A 20,873-nucleotide genomic window follows, 5' to 3' on the forward strand; every position below is an offset into this window, starting at 1 on the left:
CCATCAATATACTGTTGACAATCAGTTCTATTTCTCCATAATATCTTAATCAGGAAAGACAGGTGCAGAGTTGGGCAACCAAGACGTTCAAGGGTCTGGAAACCAAGCCTTAAATAATCATTGTTAATAATTTTATTGTCACATGGAAGATGGAGCAAGCTTGTTTTCTCTTGCTCTGGAGGAGAGTAGGGCTCAAACCAATGGCTTCAAGTTACCAGAAAGGAGATTCCGACTAAACATCAGGAAGAACTTTCTGACAGTAAAAATACATTTTTTGTTTAGGCAAACCTACCCAGACATGTAGAATACTGGAGTGTTTTAATCTCTTTTTGCTTACTGTTGATTTTAATTATCTTTTGAATGTTTTTTAAACCTGTTCTTATCTGTTTCTTGTTTTTTACTGATTATTCTAATGTTTTATTTTTGTAAGCTGTTTAGAGGTTTTAGAGAAGCTGAGAAATATGGCAGTGGGGGAAATACCATAGTGTCTCAAGACAATCTGGGAAATAAGTAATGAACAGGCAAGTTACAGTAAGTACACTGTGCGAGACAGAGGGGCAGGCCAGGAGTCTTGTGAACCAAGGAATAATGCATAAGATGGTTAATAAATTCCCCAGGGCTGTGGCCCACTGAGAGGTGTGAAGGCAAGTAAACATAAAGGATGACAAGGGGCGGGCCTTTCACCTTGAACAAGAAGGGGTGGGTGAGAGGAGGCATGCCATTTTATATTTCCATATAAGGTCCTACTATGTCAAAGCTAATCCTACGTAGGCCACAATTCTGTGCCAGATTCCACGGGACTGCATTGCTTTCCAAATGTGTTACAGGCATGACTAGAGCTAGCTTTCCTTTAAAATGGAACTCTTTAAGTAGTGTATAATTCCATTCTTAAATCTTCCCTGTTCCCAGAGTTACTTTACAAGGCTTCCTTTGTTGTAGCAAGAAGCTGCATTTGACAAAACTCTACGCTGGTTGGGAGGCCAAGACTAGTTTATGCACAAAAGTCTGGGAGGCTTTTTGTCTCTTTACCATGTTATTACCACTAAAATAGCTGCAGATGCTATACCAGCAGAACACGGGTGCATGCATACTTTTCCCTGACACTGATAGATATACAGTACTACCAAAGTATCTCCAATAAACCTTTTCACCTTTGTGCCTTTATGCATCATGGGATGTTTCATGTGTACAAAATCCCATGAACTTTGGCTAAAAAAAGAACATGAACCCCAATACATGGACAGTTCTTCCTATAACATGACTGTATGTTCCTTGAGCTATAAATCGAAATAGTCATTGTTTTGGAAAAAATCATGTCAGTTCTGAAATACTTTGAAAGGTCTCTTGTGAACACCACAACCACAACCTCATAGCTCATTATGGAGCTCTCTTATTTCTGAATAGTGTCACAAAATTCATTAATAAACCACAGTTTCAGCATGATTTATTCGTTTCAGATCTTCTGATCTGGAATCCTTACCCTCAAGTAAATAATGTTAAAATATAATCCTCTAAGTTGCGAATGTCCTTAAGTATCTAGATATTAATTTAATATAATTAATGCTCAACACAAATCATGGTCCTATCTTGTTATACCTATAGAACAACCATACAGGGAATTGCACCATTTTTTTAAGTAACCATTAAACAACAATAACAACAACAACAAAGAGAGATTCCTACAGATTTACTGGTGTCAGTCTGAAAGGGATGAAGTAAATGTGGAAGGGATAATGGGTTGGGGGAAAGCCATAAGAACACTTAAAGATGGAAGTAACAAGAGTGATACCATGAATGAACGCAGGGGCATTTGGGGGAAAAAATCCAAGCAGAATAGAAGGCATGCAAGATGGAGGAGAGTACCTCTGACCTGTGACCTCTGACCTGAATGTAATTTCCTGTTTTTCAATCAAACAGAACTGAGATAAAAAAGACAATATGTATGTCAAGTTTCTCAGATTTTTAGAGACACATCTACTATGGTTACAAAAGGATTTTTTAAAAAATTATTCTAAGTGGTCCAACAAGGTTGTGTGCCAGTGGATCTACTTAATTTGGCTAATTTCTGTCTGGTTATTTCCTTCATCGTTTTAAAGGGGAAAAAAATCTGTATTTCTCAAGCAAATACACTATATTTTCAAGCATTTCTAAAACAAGGCTGCTTTTTATTATTACATCCTTAAATGCACGATGCAGTTTCATCAATCGATACGCAAAACTGGCTCAGAAATTGACAAAAGTGATTTCACTGTGACATTACAAGGCTGTAATAAACCAAATAGTGAAGCTAATTCTCAGCAACAGTGCTAGACACGCCTAAGATTCTTGGCCTGTTCTGGAACTGTTGGTTTTTGCATTTGACACTATTTGGGTAATGCTAAGCTTGTGCAATAATAATAATAAAAAAAACATTTAAAATTATTCTTTTTAAAAAATCACCTAGCGTATAAAGTAGTTGCGAATCATGCAGCCATTGCTATGTTTCTGCGGCTCGTTACTTAGCCTATGCCAGAACTATATCCTTCATGCAAATTTCATAGCTGGACATGCTTTTGAAAGGAATCTGAGCCTCAGGTGCTAGGCAGGGAGTTACGGGGAGACTGTCAAAGGTCAAGCAGGACTCAGAAAGATGAGGAAAGACTACCGACCAGCCATCTGTTTCTCCTTACTCCTTCTCTTTTTCTCCAGCCGCTTGAGTCTCTTCTCCTCTCGTCTCTTGGCTTCTTCTTCTTCCTGATGTTGACGACACTTATGGAAATTCTCCACCACAACTCCCACAAACATGTTGAGGACAAAGAAGGCAACAATCAGCAGGAAGGAGATGAAGTAGAGGAGCATCCAAGGGTTATAGTTCATGACTGGCTACAAGGCAGAGAAGAAAGCCATTAAAATTACAACCTAGGAGGGTACCGGGGACAAGGCTGTATAAATGTGCAAAGTAAGATTGGAACATCCTTTGTCTGTGAAGACTGTGAGATACGGGGAGGAGCTGTACCCTTTACAGCTTTGTTTTGTTTTTTTACAAAACTATCTCTTCAATTAACTTAATGCCAAACCACGTACCTGCTGATCCACTCCCACAGCATCCAATCCATCATACATGATGTCCACCCACCCATCTTTGGAGGCCAAAACAAACAGAGACATTAAGGCCTAGAAAGGCAAGAGGAAACACAGCATTACATTTAGGCCGGAAGAAAACAACTCCTTTCGTGTGCCCATCTTCTACCCTATCTTCTCAAGTTTAAACTTGCATTTTAGCTTGTTCTTTTACCTTGCTGATAAAAATAATGTGCTTTGATGCCGAACATCTCCCGCCTGCGAAAACCTATCAGTGTCAGACACTGGTCCAACAATGAGGGTTAATTCAAAAAATAGAGACAGCCAGCTCCATTTTCACCCTACAGGCTTCCCTCACTCACTTCTAATTAGTTCCTGCCACGCTGCTAAAGTATGGATGATTTCCAGTGGACCCTGTAAATGAATGGAGATGCTAGCAGCCAATGTGGCGCCCTTCATATGATGTTGGGAATCAACTGCTTACTATTGAGCATATGGGCTGAGGCGGACGGCAGTTATAGTCCAGCAACATTTGGAGTGCATCTCTTAGGCAAGCATTAGGTTGTGCTGGGTAAAGGTAAAGGTAAAGGTACCCCTGCCCGTACGGGCCAGTCTTGACAGACTCTGGGGTTGTGCGCCCATCTCACTCAAGAGGCCAGGGGCCAGCGCTGTCCGGAGACACTTCCGGGTCACGTGGCCAGCGTGACATCGCTGCTCTGGCGAGCCAGAGCCGCACACGGAAACGCCGTTTACCTTCCCGCTGGTAAGCGGTCCCTATTTATCTACTTGCACCCGGAGGTGCTTTCGAACTGCTAGGTTAGCAGGCGCTGGGACCGAGCAGCGGGAGCGCACCCCGCTGCAGGGATTCGAACCGCCGACCTTTCGATCGGCAAGTCCTAGGCGCTGAGGCTTTAACCCACAGCGCCACCTGCTGGGTACAGGGTGTCAAATTTTCTAATATGAGGCTTTTTGATAGACATATGTAGTATGATGTGTAATGGTCCGAGAAGGTGCAAGCCCTTGTTTTAATGCAGAAAGGAACTTGTGCAGACTTACGAACTCTAAAATTGGGGATTTTAAGTGCACATTTTGCGTCTAGGAAATGTGTCATTTGCCACGGTAGCTGCAAAATCGGCAAGAACACTTAGAATCAGGGGAATAAAGGAGCAAAGAAGCAGATTACCATTCCATTAATACCTGGCCGAGATTATCAAAATTATACTTGTGCCGGACCCATTTGTAGCTGGCTTCTGCACAGTCCGACCTGTTGGTAATGTTCCTTGTGTCTTCCCCTTGGCAGACAAAAAACTTCCCTTTGAACAACTGTGAAAACCAAGAGATGGCAAAATAATTAGCAAATGTGACTTTACAATGCCCGGTCACTGAGATATGTCTGGAGGCTTTTGTCTGGGTGCCCCCAACTTCAGACACTTGGCATGTGGTCATCAGGGACAGGTCTTACCTGCCCCATTTAAGCCCTGAAGTCTGGCACCAGGCCCCCAATGTTTTATTAACACCATCTTTTAGTGAATGGTGCTTTGGTCCTGCTGTTTTTATTTATTTTTATTTGCGGTTTTATGCTGCTGTTTTAATTGATTTAATTGGCTTTCCTTCTATTTGTGAGCTGCCTTCTGAATAATTAAAAGCTGGGACATTTAAATAAAAACCAACAAAAAGGCCCCCAAATCACCACCCAGGGAGCAGCAGATAATGGAGCCAGCTCCAAACAGGCCTGACATCTGCATCTGTGCTGGCATGGACATGCCAGGGAACACCAGGGCTGAAGCTAGTCACTACAGCATCCTTCCTTCTTATTTTTAACAAAATATTTTATAGTTAGGAGGTGGCAAGTCAAGCATGTACTTGGTTACAGATGTTCATTTTATTACTCATTCCTTAAAGATATATTATCCTTTTCTAGAAGAAATGATGCTTTCCCCCAAGTAAATGTGTTTAGCATGAAGCAGCAAAAGCAAACCCCATTTTATTTCTGTAGCCATGATGGTACCATAAAAATGCAAAACTGCACAAGCTCAGAGTATTTCTTTTACCAGGGCTCACAAACAGGTTTTTCTTTGACTTTGCTCTAAAATATTAGCATTGGAAAAGCAGTTACAAAGCATGGAATTGCCGTGGTGAGAAGAGAAATGTCAGCTGTGTGCTTCACAACTAAATGACCATCGCCCTAGAAGACTGTGAAGTCCAGGGTCTAGAGTTACTTAAGGGTCACCACTGACCGAGTGCTGCAGGAAGAAGTCATCAGGATACATGTGAAAATGTCTTCACAATAACATTCAAAGTTTTAGGAACTGATAGAGGGGAAAGCTAATTATTCAGCATGATTTTTAAGAGTTGGCTTGACGGACTTGGAAGGAGCAAGCCACCAAATCTTCTTCAAGGGTACTTGGTTGATGGTGGACTACCTCATGATTTCTGCCCATACACAAAATATTGTACCACGTCCAGAATATCTTACTCTCTTTGACAGGGACTGTACAACCCAAACAACCTGAATGGTGCAAACAAGGCTGCAAATAACTGCCAGTGGTACCCACACTTTTTATTTGTTTATTATAAATATTAATCTCTCATATTTCCATGAGACATGCCCAAGGCTAATTTTTGCTACAGAATGTGACTCACTGCAGTTCGGCCCTAATGTACAGGAAGCCTGTAGTATACACAAGCTCATAAACAATTGCCCCCAATCCAGCGAAGATTAAGAACCATGTGTAATTGGAAGCTTCCACATGAGTGGCTGCTCCTAACTGGAAAGAAATTTCGCCTTTCCAATGCATGTTATACATAATTACCTGGGATCACCCAGCAGTCGGGGCCCTATAAATATCCAAGTAGCACTATAATGTCAATGGTAATTGTGCTGAGCACCTGTTCAGGAAAGGGAGGTGGCTAGAGTTGGCCTCCTGTCAATCTGCCTCCTCACCAAACAACAACAAACCTTCTTTTGCAAGGCACAACCCTGGTGTCTGTGTATGTCTACTGCTAAATCCAGCCCTGGCTATCATTTCCTCACAGTTCTGACAACTTCTGAACTGCTGCTTGGAAATACATTTCCTACCTTGGATTATTATTTAGGTATTATTATAAGACAGTATTTGCTTGCTTTTATCCAGTACCAGGGTCCATTTACCCTGCTGACTTCACAGTTATGCCCTTTCATGCTCCTGAAATCACCTTGGGTCTACACGTGCATTTGATCAGACAAAGACATTATTCAGTCTACTAGTAACTAGAGGGAGGAATTTTGCACAGACCTTTGATAGTTAAATCATATACATGGATAAAGAGATCAGCTCTTTTTCTAGACCCCAACTGATTCTATACCCCTGCCTGTAAGTAGAATGAAGGAAAGGCCTCCCATCATCACACTTATTCATTCAATCAATCTGTATCCTGCCCCTCCTCCCAAAGGAGTCCAACATTTTCTGTGAGATCTCACTCACTCTGTCTAGGACTGCCAGATAAGGGACAGGTGTTCCACATCTGTTAAAGTGACAGAAGATTTTTGAAAGGTGCCGCTTCTCCTGCTTGTGCAGTCACAGTGGTCGAAATTCTGTGGTGCACACAACCCTTGAAGCACAGGCCTCACACTGTATTGTGAATCTGGTGACCCCAAGGCATAGACTTCAACAGCGTCAGATACAATTACCAACAGGGTGAAAGGTATCGATACCCCAGATGATTAATATTGTCGCTTTTTCAATGGCAAACAGGAAGCAGCAGAGCGTGACAACTACTATGATGGATGTCAGTGCAGCGGCCTGCATCAGGCTAGGTTGAGACATTTGCACTATTTTATTGAGTGACAAAAGTTATTGGCATTATCATGCTTTGCTTCCCTATGGCAAGGTTCGTTTCCCACTGGACTCTTTAAACATCACCTCTTTATTTGAACTCGAAAAGAGATGCCAAGCGTTTAGGGCTCTGTTTGAGCAAGCCAAACAATAGAGATCAATGCAAACCCATATATTTCATAGGTGGTGACATTTAATCTTTTTTAAAATTTTTTAACCTAAGAGTACTATACTTGGGGGGTGGAAGTGTTGAAAAGCACAACACTGGATGCATACCAAAGGTTGATGATTTCCCCCAACACAGCATTTTCTGAAAGGCTTAGGGACTAGGGGATCAAGCTACACCCTGTACTTTCCATTATTATATTTCATCACCTCTGTCTCCATGACAGGTTAGTTACTAGTGCCTACTCTACAGCAGTTGAAGCAAATATTGGGAACTGCAGTGAGCAAATATGGGGCATTGTAACCAGCACATTAGGGAAGAGATCAAAACAAGATTACTAAATCAGATTTCGGTATCTGGAAAGTGGGAGACTGGAGAGATAAAACTTTCGGTAAATGCTCAGGATGACATCCAAAAAAATAATGAGTCGTTTTATAGTTATAGTGATATAATACATATTCCAACCTATACATCAAGGCATAGCTCTATAAATAAAATATGAGGAGAACAAATGGGACCACTGGATATTACTAAGCCATTATAAACTGTGCAATTGATTAAGAAACAAATCACTTGCAATACTACATTAAAGCTGCTAAATGTATCTTGGAGAGCTTACCACACATGTACATGCAACAGGGAGCTTACAGGCCAGGGAAACAGAACCTCAGGCCCAGGGACCAAATGTGGGCTCTGTTTGGACTTTAGGGTTCCCCTTGGGGGTCTCATCATGGAGTGTTTCTGCCTGTCTAGAGTAAACCCTTGGACTCTGACTATGCCTTTTGGCTGGATGGAGGACACAGACTAGACAAGAGGCAAAATTCACATGTATTGTTCTGCACACTTTGTCTCTGCCCATTGGCATGTGGGCCCCGGAAGGTTGCGCAGAAGGGAATGCAAGCCCTCAGGCTCTGAAAAGGGTAACAACCGTCCATTATTGGCTACCAGCCCCCTCCCTCCAAATGTGCTACCGTGATGCTGAAAACACACTTTTGCTTAATGAAACTCACAGCGGAATGCACAAAAAGTGTACATTTCCTACAAAAGAGATACAAAATGGTTTTGCAGCTAAAATCAAGTATTTTGACTGCATTTCTAGAAAAAAGTAATTTGTGAAGCAGCTCTGAAACACATGGACTTATTATTTGTTCTACAAGCACTCGTGGAATCTTGCACCTTTTCAGAGGCATATATGGTTGTGAGAGTCTGTGTATAGGAAAGTCTCCAATTCCATGCGGTGAATTTGAGCACATGGACCGTCTGGACTATTCTACTTTCAGTGAATCCTGTGCAAAGCCTACCTGGACTCCCAAGATGCCAAAAATGATGAAGAAAGCACAGCAGATGACAACAATGTTTCCAATGGGTTTTAGGGATGACATCAGGGTTTCCACCACCAGCTTCAGCCCTTGTGCTCGGCTAATGACCCTGAAAGACAAAACTAGCATGTTAATAGCATCCTAACAACATATCTTTCTTCATTCAAAGGGAGTGGGGAAAAGGCAAGTTGAAGTAGCAACTAGCTCAAATACAGGAACTTTAAAGAAATAAAATGACTCCAATCTGAAAAGGTAAAATGGAACTGAAAATGTGCATTTGGGAGAGCACTTGTGTGAATTACAGGATTTTTGTGCTTTTACACAACACACTTATCCCATAGAGATATAAACACAGCAGCATAAATGGGACATCTGAATAGTATTGTCATTTTACAATGACCAATTTGTGGCATTTCACCTTAAAACATCTATGTATTTTTGCCATGCTTTTCTCTACACTGCTGTAATAAACCCTGTGCTTTATACAATTGTAATGGCCGCTTACCGTCTTGCAGGTGAGTGGCGGTTGTGGCCCAACATGGCGCCTCCTCTCTCCCCTGGACATGCAGCCCCTTTTTAGATTGTTTCCCTGTCCCCTCTGGCCACTGCGGAAGCTCATGGGTTCCCACCTAACCCGTCCTTCAAATGAACCAATCCGCAGTGGCCCGGCTGACCACTCAGCACAGCATCCAGTTGGCCAGGAGCATCACCCACGCACCCTTCCGCTCCCTTCATTAATAGTTGATACTACTCTAACCATGTCTTTTCAGTTACAGATAGGTAGCCGTGTTGGTCTGCCATAGTCAAAACAAAACAAAACAAAAAATCCTTCCAGTAGCACCTTAAAGACCAACTAAGTTAGTTCTTGGTATGAGCTTTCGTGTGCATGCACACTTCTTCAGATACACTGAAACAGAAGCTTCCAGACCCTTCTATATAGTGAGAAGGTGGGGAGGGGTATTACTCAGAAGGGTGGTGGGAATGGGTGATTGGCAGATAGCTGTGATGAGCCTGTTGATGACTCTTAACGACTGCAATAGGTCTTACAGGAAAAAGCAAGGGGTGAGAAGGTGAAAAATGGCTTTGTCATGTATAATGAGATAAGAATCCAAGGTCTTTGTTCAGACCAGGTGTCTCCATGGTTTTAAGTTTGGTGATAATTTGCAAGTCAGCAGCTTCTCTTTCCAGTCTATTTCTGAAATTCCTTTGTAGTAAAACAGCTACTTTGAGATCTTGTATAGAATGTCCTGGGAGATTGAAGTGTTCTCCTACTGGTTTCTCTGTCTTGTGATTCCTGATGTCCGATTTATGTCCGTTTATTCTTTGGCGTAAGGTCTGGCCTGTTTGTCCAATATAGAGAGCTGAAGGACACTGTTGGCATTTGATGGCATACACAATGTTAGACGATGAGCAATTAAATAGTCCCAAGATGGTATGTGTGATGTTGTTGGGGCCAGTAATGGTGTTGTCCGGGTGTATGTGGCAGCAAAGTTGGCATCTGGGTTTATTGCAGGCTCTGGTGCCAGTGTTCGTGTTAGGTCTGGTCTTTTCAGCTAGCCGAGCTTTGCCGTGGTCTTTTGGCGGTTGCTGTATTCGGAGCTGAGAAGCTCGGCAGGTTTCATTTTTCCCATAGCACAACTTTGGCGGTTTAGGCCTTGGGTGGAATCCTATAGTCTTTCATCCAATCGGGGTGTGGTGAAGTGGTGACTCACCCACCCCTGTTCCCTGGGGTGGCGTTAACAGGGGACCCCGTTAGAGGGGCCTAGAGGGAAGTCTCTGACCAAAGAGCCAAGTGTGTAGGGCTAGCGGGCCATAGAGCTTCTCTCAGCATTCGGGGGCTGTTTGCGTAAACCTGCGTTTTGCGATGGATCCACCCCCGAATAGACCTTGTCATGCCTCGGTTCCCGAGCAAGAGGGGAGCGGGGCTGAGATGGATACACGCCCAATGCATATGCCAAAGCTTCCTACATCTGAAATCAATGAAGTTGTGGGCATTTAAATCTCAGACGAGGAGAGTGGACTCTGTGGCTGAGCACACAACCAGTCTGGAAGAGCCATAGAAATGTGAAGCTAGATGTAAAGAAAGAGCTATGGCTGAATTTGGGTTATCACTGAATATGGGGATGCATCTTTGCTACCACAATGATTAAAAAAAATATTACAACATTGAATGAGATGGGTATTCTGAAGCAACTGACAGCTTAGGATTCTCAGAGTACCCATGGGATAATTTTTGAGAGAAAGCTTTCAAGATGCCTTTAGTTTGACTATTTAAATGCACTGTAATGGAGAAAGGCCGTAAGTTATCAAGAGCTGTGACTGCAACGTACATTCTTCCCCTTATGGCCCCTGATGACCAGAACAGTTGACCAAAACTCCAGTTTCTTCAAAAGATGAGGAAAAGTCTATGGTATAATGATGCCAATTAAGGGCATTGGCCTACAGATTCTGGTTTCAGACAATCGAGATATTGCCCTGAGATCTTGTGATGAAGGGAGGTATATAAATCTAATAAAAATAAATAAAATAGATTTATTTGTGTGTGTGTTGAATTCAGTTGCCTGTGATGTATCCTGTCAACATGTCTTTAATTTTGCTCAACTTTTAAAAATACATCAGTAGCCTCAGTAGTGCTTCCCTGGAAACCCCATGCTGCTTGGCTGAGAAATTAAACTGTATCCCGTTTGACCTCACGGGTAACAATCTAAGCTCCTGTAAACAGAGTCTGGCACTTTATAACCCGACATCATTCTTCAGATGTAGGCCCTTGGACAATGGTTCACTTCTGCAAGAAGTTTGAATGTATAGTTTTAATCTAACTCACTGTCACTTGTGGCCTTATTTCCTGACTGGGATTTCTGAAGATTGCTACCCATTTGGAGAAAATCTCTATGTATTCTGCTCTTCGGCAAAGCTTCAGCAGTTTGTATTTTTTTCTGAATACACTGTTATCATTCACGTTCTCAAGGTAAAAAGCAAAGATATTTACTTATATTTCTGCTGGTTCCACCAAAAGGTATCCTTAAATTGATTCAGTAGGGAACTTTTCTCTTTTTTCGGCCAGCAATAGACAGGGCCAAATCCAGAAGGGGATGGGACCAAGACTACACACACCAATTAATCTACACAATCCTCCCACTTCACACATCTCTACACCAACACACACACACACACACACACACACACTCATTTACTCACTTCCATTTATCCCCACACTCCCTCCTCTCATACACATCTCTTCCGTTTCCTTTGCTATGAGTGTTATGGTCTGTTTCTGCACCACCAGCTTGTCCCTGTCCTCTGTTTCACACAGAAGCAGCCAAGAAGGAGAAATGGGCTTTGGAAGGAGTGGGGCTGCAGGAGACACCAACCAGCTGCATGGGGAGGCCTGGCAGGCCATGCTTGGATTGTGCACCAGAGATTCCCCACCCCAATTTTAATGGATCCACTTTATTTCTTGCAGATTTGTAGCATGACACTGTCCCTGAAAAAGCAACAGCGCCATTATAAATGCACAGTTGGCTTTATGATTTTCAGGGGCCCTGGGTAAGAGACCATCAGTAAGCCCTGTTAGGCACTGAGCCATAGAGTGTACAATTTATAAATGGAGAGCACCCCAGAATAATCTAATCAAATTCCTGGAATAAGTGTCATCCCCACAAATTTCTCTGGAGCATAAAAGTGCCTTAATACCAAATCAGGCATTGGCCCAGGTCTGTAGGACTGCCATATACCTGAGATCTTCTTCACCACAAGGAGTATATGCTATCCTTGCCCTTCACTCTCCAAAGAGCATAGTGGAATAACATATCTCCACAGGCTTCACCTTCCACATCTGTGCGGAGCAACTAAAAGTCAGCTTATCATTCTCCATGTAGATGACTTCTAATTCTTATAGAACCCCCTCTTTTTTGCTGAAGAAAGAGGTACAAAAGCTTTAAGAAAATAGTTGTCTTTTATAAGTAGCTTTAAATTCTATAGCCAATGATAACAGCAATTTCCTGTGTTAGGTTTTGTTTTGTTTGTTCGTAACACTGTGGCTTTAAATCCTTTTGCTCTTGACTTTCCTACCTCCATTCTGTCATACACATTCCAACTTCCCTGAGTTGAAACTCACTCAGGAAGCCTTGATTGGGACTTTGTACAACTACCACACTAATCAGTGACCTTCAGTGATGCAGCGCCACTCCTGAATACGGCACAAAATTCCATAACTGCGAATTAGAGTATACTGCTGAAATTGGAGAGAGTGAGCAAGCAATCGATACGTGAGACAGATGCAAGCAGGAAAACAAAGCAGCTAGAATTACTGCACTGCCTTACCAAGGACAAGTCTTACCAAGGACAGAACTTTACCAAGAGAATTAAGAAGAAGCTTGCTTGCTTTATGTTAGCTACCAAGTCCTTAAGCAATGTCCCCCTAAAAAAATTTGACCAAAGCAGCTTGCCATGCTTAACAAGCTGGGAGTAAAGTCTTAAGAATGGATGTGGACATACAGAGTGAACAGTAGTTAATACAAGTACTCTGTTTTACTATTTAGTGGACACTGCATTTGTAAACGAACATAAACTGTCCTTTGTGGGTGTACACTAAAACAAGTGTAGAGTGAATGTTGTAAAAGCATGGCTCTGAAGCCTTGCTGGAAGTTTTAGTGAACATTTTTCTTTGGTCTCATTAAGTGCATCCAAGAAGACCCACTTGCCACCCTTGCACAGTCCACCCAATGCATGAAAACCACCTGGACATGAAAAAATTAGAATATCATATTGTGCTTTCCTTCATTTTCTCCCAAGGCTGCTTCCTATATTTTGAGTGCATTCCAAAAGTGTTCACTGTGAGTGGGAAAAGCTTTCCTGCAGACATAGCCTGCCCTTTATCCTCCAAAGCAACCATCCTAGTCCTCAGCTTAGTGTGCTCTGCACAGGCAGCTCTCATCCATATAAGCAGCTCCACTTTCAAGATCAGCAATAAACTAGCATTCCTGCCTATTTATTTTAGTTACTTTATACCATGCAGTTCAAAGAAACTTCCCAGGAGCAGATTATAATCAAAACAGAAATAAAATAATACAATTGAAAGAATAACAGGTATACAATAAAAACAAGAACAGAAGCTAAAAGAGCAGGTTACAGAACAGTATAAATACCAAACACTCAAAATAAAACCCAGTTAAAATGCCTGGGAGAATAAAAATGATGCCAGTAGGTACCAGGCAAGTTTTTGTTTTTCCCCCTGGAGAGAGAATTCTACAACCAGGGCACCACCACCAAGCAGACCCTTTTCCTTGTCACCTCCCACTGAATCTGTGATGGCAGGGCCATCCAAAAGTGATGGCCTTCGAAAATGACCTTGACTGATAAAGAAGAAGAATATTCATCATGCAACTTGGACCTAAGCCATTAAGGGCTTTAGGAGTTAAGAACTTAACTGAACTCAGAACAAGACAAGGATCCAGTGCAATTAACGAAGCACTGGCATTTTGTGATCATTGCATCTGGTTCTAGTTAGCAATCTAGCAGCTGTATTTTGAACTAATGGTACTTTCCAAACTCTTTTCCAAGGCAGCCCCACATATAACACACTACCGAAGTCTAACCTGGAGGTTACCAAAACATGGATGACTGAGGCTCAGCTATCTCTATCCAGAAAGGATCAGAGTTGACATGCCAGCTGCATCTGGTAGAAGGCATTCAATGCGACTGTGGTCAACTGTGCCTCCAGTGACAAAGCAGGATCTAGGCACAACCCATACATTCCTCCTATAGTGGGAGTGCCACCCTACCTGGACAAGAGTCACTATCTTTGGAGTAATGGGCAGCATCACACTTGAACACTAGCTTAGAGCTGGGACTGGAAGTCTCCCCCCCCCATTCTATCCTTAGCTCAAGGATGGGGAAATGGTGGACATCCATATGTTGTAGGACTCCAACTCCTATCATCCCTGACCACTTGCTATGTTGGCTAGGACTCATGGGAGTTGAACAACATCCAGAGAACCAAAGGTTTCCCATTCCTGCCTAAATCAGCTAAGTCCACAACTAATTGGTACTCCATATATAAAAGCAGCCCTGACCCAGACAACGTTGCAGCAATTGTCCTTAATCCTTCACTAGGGTTCTCTCCCTTTTCCTTCAGGTATTTTACCTTACAAGGCCCTCCGGGCTGTGCTCTTCCCATTTTCCTTTGTCTTCCCCTTACTGTCCCAGTGGTTGAGGGCTGCACTATCCTTTGCCAGCCCTTTGCTTCCAGGTCTTATTAGAGTAGCTCCTGTTGAGGGACTTCATTTCATGTCTCCCTCTGAGACTTCTGCACAATGTCTCCTTCCTCCTCTTCTCATCTTTTTTATATTAAAAAAAACCCTATTTGTCACACTCACCTCTGATATGCCTACTCATTTTTAGCTGGAGCCAATCACAAGTCAGTCTTCAATCACCAGAGTACTCCTGCTAATAAAATTAGTCATGCTTAACACTAGGCGTGATCTGTAGTGTTCTAGTGAACTATTTAAAGCAGGTATGTCCCTAAACGCTGGAAGCAGGAAACTACAACACAGATTTTATTGCTCGCCACTGCCTCTCACTAAATCCCCGTGTACAATAATAGAAATATCACTTTCCAATCTCCATTATTTTCCCCGACAATTAGAACAAGAATTTACACAGACAACTGCTTTTGTTTTTTGTTAATAATAGAATGTTGTATTCTCTTCCTTTTTTTTTAAAAAAAGAAGCAGATGGATGATCTTTATATAACTCCTCCAGCAAATAAACATACCACATACATACACATACAGAGAATGGATTGCTTTCTGCAAGCCTAGTCCAGGTAGAGGTTAATATGGATGTGCGTGTGGCCGTGGTGTGATGGCCACCAAGGATGTGAGCCATGTGTGCCCTGCCACATGGCAAACCTTGTGTAAAGCCTTGGACACATAGTTCCTGGCCAACAAAGCTTGCACAACCTCCAAGGCTTTGCTGGCGCGGTTAAAACTGGCTTGAATCACAAGGGCAGCGCTTCACACAAACGACATACCATGTGGAGAAGTGCCCATATGGTTTGCATCCGTTGCGGACACCACATCACAGAGTGCATGTATGAAGTGGCGCCTCTTTGGATAAAAAGGAAGGCGTGTTTGTCTAAGCTGTTTCCTTTTGGTAGCAAAGAGTACAGTTACACTTGGTGCTAGGGTGGGGGCAGATTTGGATGTGCACAGGCATGTTTTGATGAAAGATTTCTACAAGCTGGACAGGGATTCTTCTGTCATTCCCTTGGCTCCCCTCTCTTGTCTGCTTCACCATTTCCCCACCAGATCTACGTTCTTCTATATTTTTCGTTGGCGTGGGAAGGGTGTGTGTGTGTGCAAATTCCTTGAAGTAGACTATATAATGAAAAACAATCACATCCAAATGTTGCAATATGCATTATGTAAGTTGCACTATTTATTCTGGGCACCAAAACCACATTTGGATTACTTGGTGCAGAAACGTGCACAGCTTTGGCTTAAAAACCTCTGTCGTTTCCTCCTCAGCTTCAATGCTAATGCAGTTCTCATGTCTTCAGGAAGCAAAAATGTAAAGACTTTTACAGAATACAACTAATCCCTAATCACTGAAAGAGGGCAACATGTTTTTGCTTAAGAGCTCCAGGGACCCTTAATGGTGAAACCAGGAGGGGCTTTTTGGCTCTAAATTTATAGTGTGGTGGATCAGAGACCACGGAGGTGGTAGGCAGGAACAGAAGCTCAGTGGTATCCAAGAGGTTGTGGGTGGGTGGGTGGGGGGCAGCGGCTGAGGCTGACTAGAGTTAGCACTAATATTTGGGAATGGGGATGCTGCATTCCTGTAGATCAGGAATGTGATCTAGCTCTCCATGCAGAGAACCCATCCATTTCAGCTACCTGAGGCTGTAGTGAGAATGGTTTTAAGCTAGTGTCAAGTGCATGACAAATGAAGAAAATTGAAGTCAGGGCATGTGTTACTCCCCCTTCCAAAACGTACCTCCACATCTAATCCCTGGAGTATTTCCCAGTTCTGCTAGCCTCAGCAGTCTCGATTCTTTCTGCTAAACTTGCACCATGCAGACAGCTCCATCCTAAACACCTGTCAGTCTCATATCTGCTGGAACATGTTTGCCAGCTTTAAGCCTACTAGTCCGATCAGAGCACTTGTCACAAAGTGAGGGAAATTCAGATTTGCCTTCAACACTCAGAGAAGTGTTAATATGATAGAAAAGAGCCACGAAAAATGACTTGTAGCGTAGTGTTATGAAGAGTGAATAATTCATACATCTATTTTGGAAGCCAAAGCCAGGACAGAATAGTATTCAACCCCCTCCCCCCCCCAATTATTCTGAATACATTTTAAATGTTGGTTTCTCTTGTATTTGATCCTGGCAATAGCAGCCAGGAAAAAAAAATTAGTTGCAAGTAGTCCAGATTTACAAGGGGCTGGTGGATTACTACAATGTGTTATACATGGGGCTAACTGTGGAAACAGTCTGGAAAGTCAGCTGCTCCAATACAGGGCAGTGAGAATATTAATTATCACATATGGACTTTAACATCTGCACTGGCTTCAAAATATTTCTGTGCCAAATTCAAGGTGCTAATATTATTCTTTAATCTCCTAAATGGCTTGGGGCCACGCTACTGGAAGGTTCACCTTTTTCTGCATATGCCTTAAGATCTTCATTAGAGGTTGTACTCTAGATGCCTTCACCAAATGAGATGTGTGGTTACTAAGGAGCGGGCCTTTTGCCTGATACCTACACTGTGGTCTTTCCAGCACCAGGTAAAGTTATTTTAATTTTGCAAAAATATATATATATATATTTAGTTATATGCATCTTAAGTATTTCACAATAATTATTCCGCCCCCCCCCTAATGATTGGCTGTAGCTCAACAGTAGAGCATCTTCTTTGTATTTAGAATGTCCCATGCTCAATTCCCAGCATCTCTAGGTAGGGCTGGGTGAGGCCCCCTGCCTAAAACCCTGAAGAGCTTCTATCGGTCTGTGTAGACAACACTGAGCATGATGGACGAATAGATTCAGTAGAAAGTTCCCTATGATCTTGTATTGGCTGCACTGATATTGTTGTTAATACGTAAAGGTAAAGGGACCCCTGACCATTAGGTCCAGTCGTGGCAGACTCTGGGGTTGTGGCGCTCATCTCGCTTTATTGGCCAAGGGAGCCGGCGTACAGCTTCCAGGTCATGTGGCCAGCATGACTAAGCCGCTTCTGGCGAACCAGAGCAGCGCATAGAAACACCGTTTACCTTCCCGCCAGAGCGATACCTATTTATCTACTTGCACTTTGATGTGTTTTCGAACTGCTAGGTTGGCAGGAGCAGGGACCGAGCAACGGGAGCTCCCCTCTGTCGTGGGGATTCGAACCACCGACCTTCTGATTGGCAAGTCCTAGGCTCTGTAGTTTAACCCACTGCGCCCCCCGTGTCCCTGTTAATACATACCCTGATGTTATTTTCTTGTGTTTTTATTTAACCGATTCATAACTTTTATAAACTGTACAGAACACTTTGTGGAAGGGTAGCATTAAAAAAATAAATAAATCTAAATGAGTAGTTAATGCCACAGCACCTCGGAAAGTTATCTACAAACAACACTTGGAATTCCTTCTCTCTTCTTTTAAACGGGGTCTTTTCAGAGTGCTGTAATGCAGGTTGTCAACAGACCTCAGTAAACAAGCACCTAATCATCCCTGGTCTCTCCAGGGAGAAGCATGCTAGTTGTAACAGCAGTCTTGATCACTCATCACTCATCTGTCCCCAAAAAACATTATTTCGGCAGAAGGAAAAACCCAAGACACCATATTACACTTTTGTTGAAGCAGCTGCACTGGCTGTTTGTATACCAGCAGGCAGGTTCACGGTGTTGTTACTTGTTTACACTGCTTAAACAACTTGGGACCCAGCTATTTGAGAGACGACTTCTTCCTTTACAATCCTGCTTGGCTACTACATTTGATGGTAGAGGACCCTAAGAGCTCCTACTTTTAGCCTTGCATCCACCACAGTGTGGCATTCACTACCATCTGATCTAAGGCATTATCCAACAAACTACTCTTTCAGGTGTATGCTAAAGATTATTATTATTATTAACTGGAGACTTGTCTGAAATTATTTTGTTTACAGTAAAACTGTCACAATTATTTACAATGATCACAGGGCAGTTGACAGCATAAGGAAAGGACTATCAATTAAACAAAAAAGCCCAGATATTTGGTCATGTGTATCCACTGTGAGACAGACAGTTTCTTTTCATACAAATTCAATTTATTATTTAGCATGAGCAACAGACTGCTTTTGTCAAAGGTCACTGAACATAGCATCCTGAAGCAGTGTGCTGTGCCTCTAGCATCTCTGCTGAGGCCTGTGGCGCTCTCTCAAGTACAGATTTCATCTGCAAACATTTAATGGTATGTTCCCCCAGTATAGGTGTCCTTCCACTCCTTATTTCTTCAAGAGCAACCTTATTTCTTTCCATGACACACTGGATTCATCATTTCCCCACACCCAGCCCAACAACATTTGACCATCCTACATAACCCTCTGTAGTTTCCTTACCTTAATGGTCTGAGAGTTCGCAGTAGCCTCAAGACTCTTAGCATTCCAAGGATTTTTGTGCCGCTATCGGAAACCATCGAAACCAGGATGTCAGCCACTGAGATGAGAACCAACACCCCGTCCAGCACATTCCAACTACTTCTCAAGTATGCCTTCTCACCAAAGCACAAGCCTAACGCCACCACCTGTCAAAATGTCAAAATTGCAACAAAAGATGACTAATTGAGTCAATATGTTGAATGCATTTTTTACAGATATGAGACGCAAATGCATTGGCTTCCCAGTTATAGAAACACAACTAAGCCAATCCTGCAAAGTGTTATAATGTAAGGTTCGTAAAAAATAACTATGCAGAAACATCCCAGATTGTGCCTTTAACAGCTGATGTATTTTTAATGCAGTTAAAACCTAATTGCGCAAAAGTGTCTGCAATAATGTATAGAAATTACATAAAAGAATGGCACACACAATTAATATTTTCTTACAGCTGACTGCAGATATAAATGGTTGGAAGCTGCTGATCATATGCTATCCTGAGCCACAATGCCTTCAAACAATTTTCAGGTGCAACAAGGTCACCACAACAACTAAAATGAATCATTTGAGAGGTTGCTAATTTCACACACACTAGCTTTGTTGGAAGCATTTATTTCTACACACTGGTGGGAAAGGGTGACATCCCCACCAATTCCCAGCAAGTTAGAAAGTTTCAGCCGAGCATTTAAAACTGGCCTTTTCAGAGGCAAGCAGGTCTGAATGGTAAATCTCTTAAAAGAGCATATAGCAGATACAAACTGAGATGTCGAAAATGGACTGAGATGTCCTTGTGGAATGTGCTTGGTCTTCATTTAGGTTACATGGCAATCTGCTGCACAGGGTCTCAGTTCTGTGGTTCATAAGGTCAACAGATGGGAGTACACACTCCACTAGCCAACCTCGGTTAACAGGGATGGGGAACTTGTGGCTTCCCATGTTGCTTGATTCCAATTCCCATCAGGCCAGCCAAGCATGGCCAAGGAAAAGGGATGGTGGAAACTGTAGTCCAGCACCATCTGGAGCATCACTGGTTTCTATTCTTGCTCTATTAGCTGCTACAAACATGTAGCTTAATTGTTTAGAACTCAATGAGTGCATATGAGTTCCAAACACTCTCAGAGGTTTTTCATGTGCATGCTGGGATGTCCCAGTAGGGAAGCCCGTTTTCATAGGACATGTGCATACTGGCATAGAGCTTATATTGATGAAATGAGTTCAGTAGGTAGGAAAGATGTGTTTCATGAGGGTTCAGGATGAGGCCAAAAGGCCAAAGGGTAATTTACCTTGATGGTCATTTCAGCCAGGAAGATTGCTGTGAAAATATAGTTGGAGAGTGTGAGGAAAATTCGTTCCTATTTAAAAAGAGAGAGAGAGAGATGCAATATTTTAATCTCATTTGCCAAGCTGTGAATATTTACATACCTGGGAGCTGCTAAATGGTTTCTTGCTTTCATACAGAAATACCCACAATGTTTGCTATCAAAGAAGAAACAAGTCCAAATATGTACAGGATAAGATTTAATTTCGTGAACGCCCCTTTGCTTTTTCTCATGCACGTTTATCTGTGTTAGTACCATGGACAGCTGCTGGCTCTCTTATACATTGAGGTGGGATATGCACTGCAAATCATTTTCCCGCAGCACAATCTCACATCTTTCTCTATATTCCTAGAATGAGCAGTGACATCTTTTTACTTGTACTAAGAATTCCAGAATACATGGAAGTGCCTGATAGAAAGTGGAAGGCACCAGAAATAGTGTGTGTTGTGTGGGGCTGTTATGCATCCCATGTAAAGTTCAGGACATATTAAATACATTGCTGAGAGTCTTGGTACCATCCTTGCTTTACAAACAAGCTGAGCACCAGCTTTCTGGAGGTAGGCATGCAAAGCAG

General features: G+C 42.4%; 1 protein-coding gene across 20 annotated transcripts in view; it reads right to left on the minus strand.

The window, feature by feature from the left end:
- The window catches only part of CACNA1G (calcium voltage-gated channel subunit alpha1 G), a 326,619-nt gene that overhangs the window by 42,969 nt on the left and 262,777 nt on the right, over positions 1-20,873 (minus strand). For 16 of the 20 annotated variants that reach the window (XM_083727936.1, XM_083727930.1, XM_083727925.1 and 13 more), the window contains 6 exons: positions 20,264-20,332; positions 18,945-19,129; positions 8,343-8,469; positions 4,258-4,383; positions 3,064-3,153; positions 2,649-2,862 (listed from right to left, as the gene is read on the minus strand). In XM_083727936.1, the coding sequence (XP_083584062.1) occupies positions 2,649-2,862; positions 3,064-3,153; positions 4,258-4,383; positions 8,343-8,469; positions 18,945-19,129; positions 20,264-20,332 (811 nt within the window). The remainder of the gene's footprint in view (positions 1-2,648; positions 2,863-3,063; positions 3,154-4,257; positions 4,384-8,342; positions 8,470-18,944; positions 19,130-20,263; positions 20,333-20,873) is intronic. The other 4 variants (XM_083727932.1, XM_083727935.1, XM_083727934.1 and 1 more) reach the window with 1 other exon arrangement.

Source organism: Podarcis gaigeae, assembly GCF_964106915.1.
Source record: "Podarcis gaigeae genome assembly, chromosome: 2".
Lineage (NCBI taxonomy): Eukaryota > Metazoa > Chordata > Lepidosauria > Squamata > Lacertidae > Podarcis > Podarcis gaigeae.